The 15,861-nt window shown below is 32.8% G+C and overlaps 1 protein-coding gene across 1 annotated transcript; it reads right to left on the bottom strand.

Moving 5' to 3' along the window:
• Nucleotides 1–488: 488 nt before the first annotated feature.
• LOC105051519 (protein ASYMMETRIC LEAVES 2) lies at nucleotides 489–11,000 on the bottom strand. The gene is made up of 3 exons (XM_010932007.3): nucleotides 10,942–11,000; nucleotides 6,554–7,187; nucleotides 489–699 (listed from the first exon to the last, which is right to left on the bottom strand). Exon 2 carries the CDS (start codon nucleotides 7,173–7,175, stop codon nucleotides 6,555–6,557), a length of 621 nt encoding a protein of 206 aa, XP_010930309.1. The 5' UTR covers nucleotides 7,176–7,187; nucleotides 10,942–11,000; the 3' UTR covers nucleotides 489–699; nucleotide 6,554.
• Nucleotides 11,001–15,861: the final 4,861 nt, after the last annotated feature.

Here is a 15,861-nt window from a genome sequence, read left to right as displayed (position 1 = left end):
AGGTACTATGATTGTTGTTTACCCACTCCAATGTAATTAAATTTCTTTATAAAATTTATGCTGTAATGGTTTTTGTCAATTTTTAAAATAAAATAACTCATAATTGATGCATTTTCATACATTATAATAAATATGACATGTAAAACAAATTAACGAATTTGTTCGCTTATATTGGTATGACTATGTAAATTGAAAATGAACTGATCAAATAATAGTAATTACTTCCACAATAAAATTCTCTTTTGTATATAAAATAATTAGAGTCTCTAAAGCCATCATAATAGCCATTATGACGTTAATAACCATTATCTTGAACTTTACTGGTTAGTGCAAACCAATAGGATTGCTTCTGTTTAACGATTTACATGATCTAGCATTGGAGAATAATAAAAAAGTTGAATGGAGGTAGCATATGCCACTACATTATTATTTCTTAATATTCAAGATTGTAACAAGCCAAAAAGAAAAATAGTTCTAATGTTGTACTGAGATAACTTTTAGTCTTAAATCACAATGCATTATTAAGCAAAAACAACAGAGCTGAATGGTTCATTCACATGCTATGAAAAAGAAAAAACAAGCAGTGTAACTGTAACAGGCACATGAGGGTGAAAATCCCTTAGCTTATTCTGAAACTGGCAATACTTTAAGAGAAGCTCATGTCTTTCTTTGTCACCATCTCCACCTTATCCCCCAAACCTGAAATTACACAATAACATGTTTTTGCTGCATATTCCTCTCGATGAAGCATATTAAGAAACATTTGAATGAACATAGTTTCCAATCTTCAATCTTAACATATTTAAATGTAATTTATCTTCTGAAGCGATGAGAACTACATGCTCGCTTTTCATTTTTGAAAAATGTCATAGGTGGAATCCTTGATTTACTCACACACATGCACGCACGCATGCACGCACACGCACACACATGTCATAGGTGGAATCTTTGATTTACTCACACACACACATACACACATATATACATATTGAAAAATATCAATCACTTCAGTCTCAGGGGAGCCTCCCAACAGCTTATTTTTGTTAAAATGTAATGTTTGTTCTTTTTAATTTCTAAGTTATGTAAGTTTTAATTTAGTTGTATGTTGGATTCATGTATGGGCTCATATATGGTTGGACTCATATTGTCATAGTGGTTTATGTATTGATGTATAAACTTTTGCAGGATGTAGTAGCCTCACACATAAGAGGCCTTATGTACTAAGAAAAAAGAAAGAAAAAACTCTAGATTTACATTCTTCTCCAATTTTTCATCTCATTCTCAATCTCCTCCCAAATTTCATCAAGTTGGTAAACAAAGCCAACAAAAATGGTATCAGAGCAAGGTTAATCAACAAGATTTGAGTTTGAAGATAACAAGTAGAAAAGAAAGCACCATTCAAGAAGATCTTCATGACAAGTTCAAGCAATATGGATATGAGCATTAATCAACCTTCTATTTCTATTTTTGATGGAGAAAACTATGATTATTGGAGCATCAAGATGAAGACCTTCTTCATTTCACAAGAGATTTGGGATTTGATGGAGAATGGGTATGAAGAGCCATCCACTCCAACTAACCAACAAAGGGAGCAAATGAAAGATTACAAAAAGAGGATGCCAAAGCTCTCTTCTTCATCCAACAAGCGGTGTCCGACAATATTTTTTTAAGAATCATTAGAACCACCAAATCAAAGGAGGCATAGGACATCTTACAAGGAAAATTTCAAAAGAATACCAAGGTGAGAACTATCAAACTTCAAACTCTAAGAAGAGAGTTAGATAATTTGAGAATGTAAGAAAATGAGAAGTTGAAGGATTACTTCTCTAAAATCATGGAGATTGTTAATCAAATGAAGAGCTATGGTGAAACCATCATCGAGTAAAGAATATGTAAGAAAATTTTGGCTAGTTTACCTCCAAAGTTTGATACCATAGTTACTATTATTGAAGAATCTAAAGATCTTTCTACTTTAAGTGTTCATGAGTTGATGGGATCTCTTAAAGCTCATAAGCAACGATTGTTTAGGTACAAAGAATCGTCATTAGAAAATATCTTTCAATCTAAGCTCAAAGTATTTGACAAAAGTTCTCAAAGAGAACCGTCTAGTCATAGACAAGTTAAAGGAGAGTCATCTAGAGATAGAAACCAAAATAAAGGAAAAGAAAAAAATATGAGAGGAAGAGGAAGCAAAAAAAAAACTTTCCAAGAAATCAAAATGATGAGATTACTCAATCTAGATGCAATATATGTAAAAGATCTTCTCATGTTGAAAAAGATTGTTGGTTTAAGGAGAAACCCCGATGTTATAATTACAAAAAGTTTGATCATGTTCAAAAAGATTGTAGGTACCAAATAAGTGAGCAAGCATATGATAAGTCTATCTTTTTTGATATTGATAGTTTTTCAATCTCACAAGTCAATATAAAAAATGATGCACTAGTCCAAGCAAGAGGTAAAGGAACAATTGTAATTGACATAAAGAAAAGGAGAAAGTTTATCCATGATGCTCTACTTGTTCCGGACTTGACTCAAAATCTTCTAAGTGTTGGACAATTAATTGAGCATGGGCACATAGTGCACTTTGAAAATAATGGATACAAAATATATGACAAAAGAGAGAAAAAGTAACTTATGGCAAATATCAATATGGAGAAAAATAGAAGCTTTCCTCTCATTTTGCACTATGCAAAGAATGTTACATAAAAGATGGAGGTGAATGATGAGTCATGGCTATGGCACAAAAGGTATTGGCACTTAAACTTTCAAAGCTTGAGAAGTCTACATCAAAAGAATATAATGTATAGTCTATCGGCAATACAAGATAAGAAAGAAATTTGTGAAGGATGTGTACTTGAAAAACAATACCGAAAGGTATTTCCAAAAGAGCATGCATGGAGAGCTCAAGCACCGTTGGGGCTTATTCATACTGATATATGTAGACCTATGAAAACTCCTTCTCATGCCGATAACATCTATTTTATTATCTTCATTGATGACTACTCAAAAATAACATGGGTGTACTTTATGAGGCATAAGTCCAAGATATTCATCATTTTCAAGAAGTTCAAAAATCTTGTGGAAAGACAAAGTGAACACTACATCAAGATATTAAGAAGTGATAGAGGTGGTGAATATAACTCAAATGAATTTGAAAAATTTTATGAAGATGTTGGTTTATAAAGATAATTGACCATTGACTACACACTGGAACAAAATAGAATTATCGAAAAAAAGAACCATACTTTTTTTGAGATGGCTAGATCTATACTCAAAGACAAAGGCCTTCCAATTTTTTTTTTGAGCGGAAGCAGTGTATATGACGGTGTACTTGATGAATAGATGTCCAACAAAAACTCTCCAAAATAGGACATCATTTGAAATTTGGTCTAGTAGAAAGCCTTCGGTGAAGTATTTCAAAATCTTTGGATGTGTATACTATGCACATATTTCAAATGAGAGGAGGCACAAACTTGATGAAGTAAGTGAAAAATATATTTTTGTTGGCTATAGTTCTAAATCAAAAGGCTATAGATTTTTTAGCTTGAAGCACAACAAGGTGATCATAAAAAGAGATATTCTTTTCAATGAAAAGGCTACTTGAGATTGGAAGGATAAGAAAGTTGAAGAAAATGCTGTTACTTTTGATAAAGAAATTTATGATGTCCAAAGTGAAGAAAATGATGATGAAGGTTCACCATAAACTTCTCCAAGTGTAAGTCCATCACCAACTTCAAGCTCAAGCTCATCTCCAAATTTTACTCTCACAAGAATGAGAAGCCTAAGTGATATTTATGTCACTTGTAAATTTTGCATGATTGAGCCTAAAACTTATAAAGAAGCTATACATGAAGAAGTGTGGAATAAGACAATGCAAGAAGAAATTGATGTGATTGAGAAGAACAAAATTTGAGAGCTAGTGGAGAAACCAAATAATAAGGAAGTCATTGGCTTGAAGTGGATCTACAAGACAAAACACAATCCGGATGGATCCATTCAAAGATACAAAGCAAGATTGGTAGCAAAAGGGTACTCTCAACTATCTGAGATTGATTATCAAAAAATTTTTGCACTAGTTGCTTGACATAATACAATTAGAACTCTCATTTGTATGACGGCATACAAAGATTGAAAACTACACCAACTTGATGTAAAATCGATATTTTTGAATGGAATATTGGAAAAAAAAATTTATGTAAAACAACCTCAAGGCTTCATCATCAAAAATCAAGAAAGCAAAGTGTACAAATTGAAGAAAGTATTGTATGGGTTAAAGCAAGCACTCTGAGTATGGTATTCTCAAATTGATGCCTACTTCAATGGGAAAGATTTTCAAAGAAGTCCAAGTGAACCAATACTTTATATGAAGAAGCAAGGTAATGATATTCTCATTGTCTCTCTTTATGTTGATGATTTGATCATTACCAGTAACAATGAGAATATGATTTTGGTTTTCAAAAGTGATATGATGGGAAGATATGAAATAGATAATATGGGTTTGCTCTATTATTTTTTGAAAATTGAAATCAAGCCAAGAGAAGATATTTTTATTTGTCAAAGGAAGTATGTAGAAAGCATTCTCAAGAAGTTCAAAATGGAGAATTGCAATATTGTGGCAACACCTTTAGTGGTAAATGAGAAGTTCATAAAAGAAGATGAAAGTGGTAAAGTCAATGCATCACTATATAGAAGTATTGTTGGAAGCTTATTGTATCTCACAATTACAAGATCGGACATAATGTTTGCATCAAGTTTACTTTCTAGATTCAAACAAAAGCTAAGCAAGGTGCACTTTGGGATGGCAAAAAGAGTCTTGAGATACATTAAAGGCACCAAAGATTATAACATCATGTATGAAAGGAGCATAAATGATCATGTGATGTTATTTGGATTTTATGATAGTGATTGGGCCGGAAACATTAATGATATGAAGAGCACATCAGGCTATGCATTTTCTTTTGGATCCAGTGTCATATCTTGGGCATCAAAAAAGTAAGACATAGCGGTATTATCATCCGCGGAAGTCGAATATATCTCAACTATCTTAGCAGTACAACAAATAATTTGGTTGAGAAGAATATTAGAAGATGTGGGTGAGAAGCAAAAAAAAACCACTACACTACTTTATGACAATAAGTCTACCATCTTTATGACAAAGAATCCTATCTATCATAGCCGCACCAAGCATATCAAAATCGAGTACCATTTTATAAGAGATGTGGTAGGAGAAAAAGAAGTTGAAATAAAGTATGTGAGGACTCAAGACCAAGTGACAGATATTTTCACCAAGACATTACCTAAAGAGAAATTCATCTACTTTAGAGACCTCATGGGTATTCAAGAACAACCATTAAAGGAGACTGTTAAAATGTAATGTTTGTTCTTTTTAATTTCTAAGTTATGTAAGTTTTGGTTTAGTTGTATGTTGGGTTCATGTACAGGCTCATATATGGTTAGGCTCATATATGGTTGGGCTCATATTGTCATAGTGGTTTATATATTGATGTATGAACTTTTGCAAGATGTGGTAGCCTCACACATAAGAGGTCTTATGTACTAAGAAAAAAGAAAGAAAAAACTCTAGATCTACATTCTCCTTTAATTTTTCATCTCATTCTCCATTTCAATCTCCTTCCAAATTTCATCAAGTTGGTAAACAAAGCCAACAATTTTATAAAACAAAGAGTCATCATAAGTATTGAAAGTTCGAGGCATTCTGTTTTTTAATAATGTGGTATTCAGTAGTATTTGAGTACTAAGATATTTGAAGCCATTAAAAATATTAATCATCATTAAAAAATATGAGGACTATAATTTCTATTGAAATAGAACATTAAAGCTAACAACGGAAATCTCAAGGCTTTTTCAGATTAAATTGTCTTGAGAGGTACTTCTTGCGATAACTATGTCATGATATTGCATGACATGTACCATTTGAGTTGGAGTGTTTCATAGTGAGTTGCAAAAACTAATTTATAAGTCACAAACAAAAAGGTTGTAACATGGGGGATAAAGGTCATCAGATAAACTGATTGCACAGCATGCCCAACCATAGAGCACATAACTGCCAACCTCTTCGTTTTCTACCCTTAACCAAGTTGTACTATGAAATCCATCTAGACATCCAAGTTCGAGCTAAAATCAAATAGCCAATCATCCTATTCAAGTGTGATCTGTACAAAGTTTATACAATCGCTTCTTCAGTTAGACTTGGTCATTCAAAATGTTTTCAAGACGTGACATCACTCAATTGCATAACATTTTGCCATATACGTCATCACATATGCTGTTGTTAATTTTTACTGATATGTTTTCATATAACTTTCATTCACCAATAGCATGCAGCATGCCTCTTTTATATTTATAATTTGTCATCATATAATTAAGTTTCGCTCTTCTACTTTCATCAAGCGCAAATATTACTTTCAAAGCAATGCATGCAACGGCATATGGGCTCTTCATTTCTGCAGTGAATCACCGGTGCTAAAAAGACATCATCATTCATATATATATATATATCCAAGCAAAAGAAGAAACAAGTCCTGATAAATACCTTAAGAACTCTTAGGGGGTCCAATTCGAGGGCGGTTGTTGTACTCAGAAGAGCTTGGTGCCCCATGCTGACCACCAGATGGCATGCTGCTTCCTTCTCCGGGGCCAGAAGCAGGTGGCCTTCCGCCGCCAGCTGGTTCATTCACGCCGGCCAGCCCATCATTAGTCGGCCATTCGATCAGATCATAGATGCTGGGCGGACGCTGTCGGGTCCGCTCTCGAGCAGCAATCTGATGTCTCAGAAGCGAATTGCTGACTTGTAGATCAACCACTTGATTCTGGAGTCTAGCAATAATCTCGAAAGCTTCGTTCTCACGATGTCGGAGGTGAAGGATTGCATTGTATACCAGTGAATTTGCTGCCGGTATCCACCGTTCTCGGTTCAACACTCCAAGCATCCTAGCTGCAAGCTGTGGCCCGTAAGCCAGACACAAAGAATCAAGGCATGTTGGCCTTTCACCTGGGAAGTGCCGTGCGAAGGGACAGTCCCGGCGGCACCTCCGCCGCGGGTGCTCGCACACGGCGCAGGGAGCACGGTGCCGCACCGGGGGCGGGGGCGGGGGCGGGGGCGGAGGCGGAGGGGGGGAGGATTCCATGGAGGATTCAGTGGTGATGTTCGACATGTTTAATTGCACCTGGCAAGACATATAAAATGGATATGAAATCTGAACCGAACTGCTTTTTTAAGACGGGAAATCTCCACGTATAGATTGAGAAAATCTGGTGATGATTCTAAAGTGAATAACGGAAAAGAAATCCAAGAACTTGATCTGATAGACATGTATCTGAAGAGAAGAGATCTGTGTATAAAAGAAAATTGATGAAATCAAAATTTAAAAATATAAATATATAAGTTATATCAAGAAAAGGCAAAAAAAAAAAGAAGAAGAAAAGGAGAATCATCACTGTGATCTTCCTCATAGAATCAGATTCTGACTTGGACTCAAGCGGAATCTATGACGTGTAATTTTTCCAATATCTAAAAATAAATACAAACACAGGCGCAGGCGCACGCACGCAGAGAGAGGAAGAGAGATTGAGCCATCTTATTCCTTCTCTGCTGTAATCTATAACACTTTTTTGTTTTTCTGGCTCAATAAGAAAGCCATCATTTAGATGATTGAACGCAGAATTATTTTTAGATGCTGAGAGAAAATAATGGATTCAGGATATTTAATTAGAACTCTATAGAACGTGGACAGAATTAGATTTGTTGACTTTTTTATTAGAGTATAGCTCACAAAAGTCCAACAAGAAGTCAACATATCGAATCATTTGCAAGTTCAGTTCTATAGATTTCTTTCTCATATAACATTTCCTACAACTACTAGGTCCCCCCCAACCAAAAAAAAAGGTTCAAATCCAGCCTCTAATACCTTGTACACCTCTCAAAAAAAAAAAGAAGAAAGAAAAAAAAATTGGGACAACTCATGATACCTACTAGATTAAAAAAGAGACAGTCAACCCATATGTACTACCTTTCTCGGCCTTCTTTGCCTTGTGACCACTGGTTTCCTTCCCGTCGAGAGCGGGTGGATAATAAACAGGCCAATGGAGACACAAGTAAGGGGTGGGATTGAGAGGGTTTTTATAGTTGGGGTGAATGATTGTGGATACGGTGATTTTAACCTAATTTTCCTTCTTTGGGTGAAGTATTATTTATGGTTGGATTCTTCTAGGACATTCGAACATTTAATTTCTTTCTTACCATCACTTTTTGTGGGTCAAAATTAAATGAATGACAACTCATATTGGATATTGGATATGGAGCTAAATAAGTACAAAATATTTTTACTGAGATGATAATTATTTCCTATTTAAGACATTTGATACATTCAATACAACTGCATTTTGAGGCATATCTCAAATCTTAATGACTAAATATTAAAAAATATGCCGAAACCTAAAATAAGGGACCGATATAATGTTTTGTTGGTTCTTTTTTTGAGGGTGGGGTTAGGGGGTGGGGTGGTCTGATTTGGTGGTGATACTGTTGTCTTTGTAGGCTCTTCAATTTTTTGAATAAAACTTACGGATGGAAATTTTTCTAAAAAAATGAAGATAGAAAACTATCGAAATATAGGGGGCCAAAATATGCAATATGGGTGTTAGGAGATAAAAAATAATTTAGTAATAAAATGTTAAGGGAGAAGAGGAGTACGGTGGCTGCTAGCTAGAAAAGATAGGTGACTATAAATTTGCAAAGCTTAGTTGCAAGCTGTTAGCAAAAGTTTTGCTCTCTAGGTGCAATAGCCAATTAATATATATATATATATATATATATATATATATATATATATATATATATATATATATATATATATATATATATATATATATATATATTGTGTGTGTGTGTGTGTGTGTGTGTGTGTAGTTATGTATGTATGTGTGCTTACTTGCTTGTAGTCCAAAAGTTAGTAATAATTTTGCTACAAAAAGATATAGGTGACAAGTTTGCATAGATTTGTATTTGCATTGTAATATCAACGATTTCACTCCCTATGGTGGAATCATTATTCAAGGTTTGCACCTACATCTAGCATCTGTAATAAGTTCAACATACATCTAGATAAATGCGGTAATATGGCAATTCACAGTAACTTCAAGGTAGCTTGAAGACATGGCTGATGAGTTTGCAAGGATTAATTTGTTCATTATATTATGATTTTAACAATGACAATTCTAGTATACTACATGCAATGACATTTTTTTTTTTTAGAATGCGCAAAGAAAAATTAAAGTCCATGTTAGCAAGAAATAGTGAGCAACAATCATGTTAATAACATGTTCAAACAATATTCCTCTGAAAAATATGATACATTTAGTATGGCTTGTTTATACTAAGGGTCTGTTTGGATATGGCCTACAACTCTCCCTTGAGGTTATATGGGGGTGGGACTACTAAGTTTGGAATCATAAATTTAGTATTTGGTTAGCAAGGATGATAATTACATTAACTAGCTTTCTTGTATTAGCTTACCTATAAGTGGAAGCTGCTACTGCATTTCATCTATTTATTTTTTGAGAATATCTTATTATGTAGAAATGGAGTTGCTTGCTTACTGTCAACCTGTGATGCAACTTATAACTACCAAGAGCTGTAACAATTCAATCTAGCAAATTATTATGCTTAATATATAATTCATATTGTCTACACAAATATTTTAGGTTCCAAAGAATATTTTGCAATTGCAATCACTTCAATACAACATTTTTACATATTTATTTGTTTATTTCTAATTAGTTCCAACCATTTATAGTCCAATCTAACAATAACAAATATATCCCAAAGCTAAGATAACAACATTGTAATAATTTTTTAGGATACATAGCGACCATAATTGATAAGCAAAAAAATTAATAGATTGCACATATGAATGAATGAAGCTTATATCTACATGGTAAAATATGTCCAGGCATGATCATATAATTCTAAAGAATAGATATGTTGAATATTATTCCTACAAAAAGAATCTAGCTATCAAGCATTAGGCATACCAACGAGATTGCAACTTTATATATTAATTCAATAATGAATTGCTAATGAATCCAATCAATAATCATGGCAATAACATTGTAATGTGCATATTAATATTGATATGTAAATAGCTAAAAAGATTGCATACTTAAGACCATATACTTAATAATGTAAATATCTATTAATATATATAAATTTATATTATTAATAAGATAATTAGTAATTTAAATATCTATATATTAATAACGCTAGCCTAAGCCATTTGGACTACATCATAGAATAAAAATAATTATCATACTTCCACGGCACCTAGGGATGCCAATACATTACTATGATCTTACAAGAATCTAGTTCATACACACCATAGGGAGCGATGAACATCACTATTCTTTTAGGATCAAGCATATAGGTATTATAGATACAATTCAGTGGCCTAACCTGAAATAGATCAAGCATATAGGCATCCTAGACATCATTGTAGGTTTAATCCTCTATAAATCATATATGTTAACACTAGTGGGTACTCAAATACACAAAGACAACTAGATCATAAGATGATTGAAATCAAGATAAGGTTTATTTAGAAATTGAGGATTAGGGTTACATTGGAGTGGATCACACAAGAGATAGGTTGATGGCCTTAGATGAGGTCCAAATAATAGGGATTGCTAAAGAGAGAAGGGGGTGTGGCCAGGGTTTAGATAGAAATCAAAATCAGAATCATGTTTTAGCCATAAAGTGAATAATTACCTATTTGAGATGTTAACTGGTATGATAGAGAATGAGGAGAAAGATAGATACGATGAAAGAAAGGGGGCTTGAGTGAGAGGATGAGAGGAGAAGGATAAGAAGACACACATAGAGGAGAAGAGAGATGAGTAAGAGGATGAGAGTATAAGAGAGCAAACCTTGAGTGGTAGAGGATGGTTGGCGAAGCTCCAAGGATGGGGACGGCAGTCAGGTGATACCAGAGCGATCGCACAAGAGAAGAGAGAAAGAGGGCTTTTGTAGGAGATGATGGCAATAAGGAGTAAAACACTAATTGAAACGGTGGGTGCAAACATAAATGCATCTTCCACTTCCTGCATTTTGTCTTGTGGTTGATTTTACTATCGTATCATTTGCGGTAAGTAAGGTTGCTTTGCTATAAACATATGGACCTTATACTGTTTATATGCGTCCAAATAACAAAAAAAGTAACCTCTTGCAGCTTGGGTTCACTTTCACACAATTGTAGGTTCTAAATATTACTGAAGTACTTAATTAAGATAACTATAAGATATGGATGATAATTTAAATAGATTAATTTTTTGACTATATCATGATTGCAATAATAAAAATTTTACTCCATAACATGCAATGAACAATTAGCTTGTATGTCAACATTAAAAGGACAATTAGCCATATAATAATATGTTTAGAACTATGTACCACCTAACTAATAATATTATTAGTCATGTAATAATATGCTAGCATAAGTTTGATTATGGAAGCTTGAAGCCATAGGTGTTGAGTTTCTGTAGTATAATTTATTGATCATATTATAACTTCTATGACAACAACTTTACTATGAGGTACAATTAACAATAAGAGTCATGTCAATATTTGATGGTGGAGTAGCAAACAAATCAAAATCTTTTCCTTTTTGCCGTCTTATTAAATTAATATTAATATTAATATTAATATTAAGTATTAATAATAATAAATGATATTTTAATAAGTATTTTTGATTGATATCAAATAATTATTAAATTATTTTATTTATGAAAATACTGGCCTGGTCTGGACAGTATTTCAACTACGTTAGGGGAATAAACCTTTCATACAAAATAGAAGAAGTAGGCTATTTTTCTATTAAGGATATCCATTTCAAATCACTATCTAAATTGAATTTCTGATCAAATTTTTTCTTATACATATTCATCTTCTACATAGTATATATTATTTTATTATTATTTTTATATATTTTTATAGGTTTATAATAAAATAAGTTATGTTATAATGTTTATTTATATATGTTATACAATTGTTTTACTTTTTTGTTTAAAAGTAACCATTTAATTATTATGTTCAACCTATGTGCCTATTCTACAAAGTAGCATTGTTGGCTTCATAGTTATTTAGTTGGGCAAACTCTAATTATTGTTGTTATATCACTAATTCAAAGTAGCATGCTCATGATTCTAAAAATTCTATCAAAATGACCGATCCTTAATTAGAAATTAAATAAATAAAAAATCATATTTATATAGTCTAGTGTGAGGATTCTTGCAAATACATGCTTGGTCCTGCATTAGCCGCATATATGAGAACCTGAGCATATATGTATTTAGTCCTATATATATTTGTTATCTATTAAAGAGATGTTCAATACTTATACAGAGCCAATAAACATAAATAATACCTTATGAGTATCATTTTTTAGGTGAGGTTTATAATCATTACAACTAATTAAACTAACCAAGATCATTTTTTATTTGATCTTAGACATACGATAGAAACATATTAAATAGCATTTGGAAGTAACATATTTTCCAACACAAAATAATGTAATGCAATTAGCTAGAATGTTAAAATAACTAAAATGTAATTTATATTTTGGTAGCTTTGTAATAAATACTTAGCCTACTTTCATCTTTTGAAAAATGTAGCAGGTGGAATCATTGGTTTCTCCATTGCTCAAAAAAAAAAATCAAAAAAAATCAATCGCTTACATTCTTACTAAAGCATCTCAAAAGCATAGTTTATAGAAACAAATGCTCAGAATGATCAAAAGTGTTGAAAATTCAACATATTTTGTTTTAATAATATGGTATTCAATAATTGAGTGCTAATATATTTAAAGGTATTAAAAGTATTAATCATCCTTGAAAACTATTAAGACTATAATCTCTATTGAAATAGAAGATAATGATTAATGATGGAAATACCAATGCTTTTTCAAATTTAGTTGTCTAAATAGATATTTTTTATAATGATTTTGACACGATGAGCAGTACATGGCATATACCATTTCTGTTGGAGTGTTTGACAATGTGATGTATAAATTTTTTTTTTAAATAAAACATATACTAATAAAAAAGCCAACAATATTCAGATCCCCCCTCCCTCCAAACCCCCTCCAACTAAAAACACACAAAAAATGAAAAAACTAAGATCTAAGTAGTTGTAACAAAGGGACTATTTTAGAAGGTTGGAAATTGATCCCACACATGCTCATCCATAGAGCATATAATTGCCAACTAGCATATGCCCTTAGCCAAGTCATTTTTAAGTTGTTTTGTTATAAAGTCCATCTAGACATCCAAGTTCAAGCAAAATTTAAGTAACTAATCATCATATACAAGTATCCGTAAAGATTGATACAAAATGCCTTTTTATCATTTGATTGCATACTGTTATGCCATATATGTTTCGATAAATACTAAGCTCTAGTGAAATATATTTTCATATGACTTTCGATCACCAATAGCATGCAGCTATCCTCATTTATATTTGTAATTCTAGAAGAACCACTCTTTGCAATTATAGAAGAACCACTCTTCTACTTATCATCAAATGCATATACTACTTTGAAACCAATGCTATAGCAAATCATAATTTGAAGAATCTACATAGTCGATCTCCACTCAAATGAAAATTCTAAGCCCATTCGATCAGATCGTGGATGCTCAATTGATGTTGAGGTTGTTGCAGACTAGTTAGGCTACTACCTCTATCCTTCCTTATTGATTCAAATTGTTGGGCATCCTCACCACAATATATGCCCCATGAACCCGACAAAAGAATCAAAGTTTGTTGGTCTATGTCAACAGGGAAGTAGAGTGCAAAGGGACAGTCCCTATAGCAGCTGTGCCATAGATGGTGGAACACTGCATGTGTTGGTGCATCAACAATGCAGGGGACAAAGAGTGCATAGACGATTTATTGGTGACATATGACATATTTGCTCCTATGAAAATATGAAAAATGATATAAAATTTGAATTGCTTACTTAACACAGGAATTTTAACATGTAGAGGATGTAAAATCTTTTTGAAAAAAAATGATTTTAAAGTAGGTGCATGTCAAGCAGCATGCACACACTTTTTGGGAAAAAATTCTGTAGTGTGCATCTACTTATTTGTCCTATAATATAATGTGCTATCTTAGCCTACAAAAGTAAGTGTCATGTGATACAAATCACGAAGTGCAACCATAGGAGCAGTCATAGGTGCTATTATATGTTTCATAACCCCATGCACTTCAGACAAGCATAAATAAATGTAAGTGCAAGCTAAATTTCATATTGAATAAGGGTTTCAAGAGGAAAAAATTATATCCTATACCAAGTGAATCACATCAGTGGCACACCACACTATTAGAGTTATTGTTCCTATGGGTCCCATTCATCGTGTGGCTCATCATGGATTGTCACCCCGCTTACCCTGTCTCGAATTGTTCCTATGATGCATTATTGACATGGTGCATTTGATGTAGGATATAATTTCTCCCCCTGAGGAGCTTTTATGGTAGGGTATATATGATTGACCATCATCATAATGGATCATTTCTCAAAATTGGCCAATCCTTTAGCATGAGATAAGAGATGCATATGAAGCAACTAGTGACGAGTTCATACCATGCTATTAACTCTTTTCTATTCACCTCCTTTCTTTTTTTATCTATTTAAGAAATTAAGTATGTTGACGTTATTAGATATGAAAAACTTAGAAACATTGGATCCATTTGTTAATTAAGATATAGACTCACTCAATATGTTGGGGGAGGAAGGGACATAAACAGATGTCGTTCGTAACATTCCATTGAGACTTTACCAACTTGACAAATTAACCTCACTTATGTCACATATATCACTTGACAACTTTCTTATTCTAGAATGTTGAGTATGCCTTGATTTTACAAGCCCTAAAGAGCCAAAAGAGACCCTTTTCCGAAGTGCGGTAAGCAAAGTGAGCAAAGTAAAGAAAAAGGTTACCTAAGGTACTATAAATAGACCGAACCACGTAAATATCGTGTTTTCTTGCTTTTTCTTTTTATTTTATTATTTTTTCTGCCCATTACAACAAGAGTTTGAAACCTTAATTAGAAGCACCATTATACTTCTTGACGAAAATAATAGGGACAATAACTATTGTTTCCTGAGTCCATTATTTTTTATATTTCTTTATAAAATAAAATAAATATTGTAATGGCTTTTCAAAAGTTGTATAAGAGAATAACTTATAATAGAAGCACTACTCATAGACTATAATAAAATATCATATCTCAAGTTAATTATCAACTTTGTTCTATATACAAAAATGTAAAAAGAATATATACGTATGAGCAGGACGTTAAAATGAAGGATCAAATAATCGACGTCATTACTTCTTCGATAAAATTCTAGCTAAATAACATATATTCTTTAAATGCAATAATAAGGGCCGGCCTCTAAAACCAATACATGGCTATTACAATGTTAATGGGCATTGTTCCAAGCCATGGTCAGTGTAAGAAAAAAAAAAGGGATAGCTCTTGCTTTAACAATTCATACCCGAGTTACCAGTGGGTAATATGGAAAAGTTGAATGGAGCTTGCATGTGCCAGTAGATTTTTATGTCATGACATTCAAAGAATGTAGCCACCAAAGATATATAGGAAAATATGCATGGAACCGAGAAAGGAAATTAATTCAAATGTCATATTGAGATAGGTTTTAGGCTTTAATCATATTGCACTACTTAAATACAACATAGTCGGATAGCCAGACAAATGAAACCCGCAACATGCAACTTCAATGTCTAAATACAGAGTAAAAAGACCTCGACTGTTGCTGGAGCAGGTGC

The sequence above is a fragment of the Elaeis guineensis genome, chromosome 9 (genome assembly GCF_000442705.2).
Source record: "Elaeis guineensis isolate ETL-2024a chromosome 9, EG11, whole genome shotgun sequence".
NCBI lineage: Eukaryota > Viridiplantae > Streptophyta > Magnoliopsida > Arecales > Arecaceae > Elaeis > Elaeis guineensis.
The sequence above is the reverse complement of the archived record's forward strand: the minus strand, read 5'-3'. Positions and strand labels throughout refer to the sequence as shown.

Coding starts and splice junctions, on each gene's coding strand:
- LOC105051519 (XM_010932007.3), bottom strand. CDS start 7,175: ATGTCGAACATCACCACTGAATCCTCCATGGAATCCTCCCCCCCTCCG.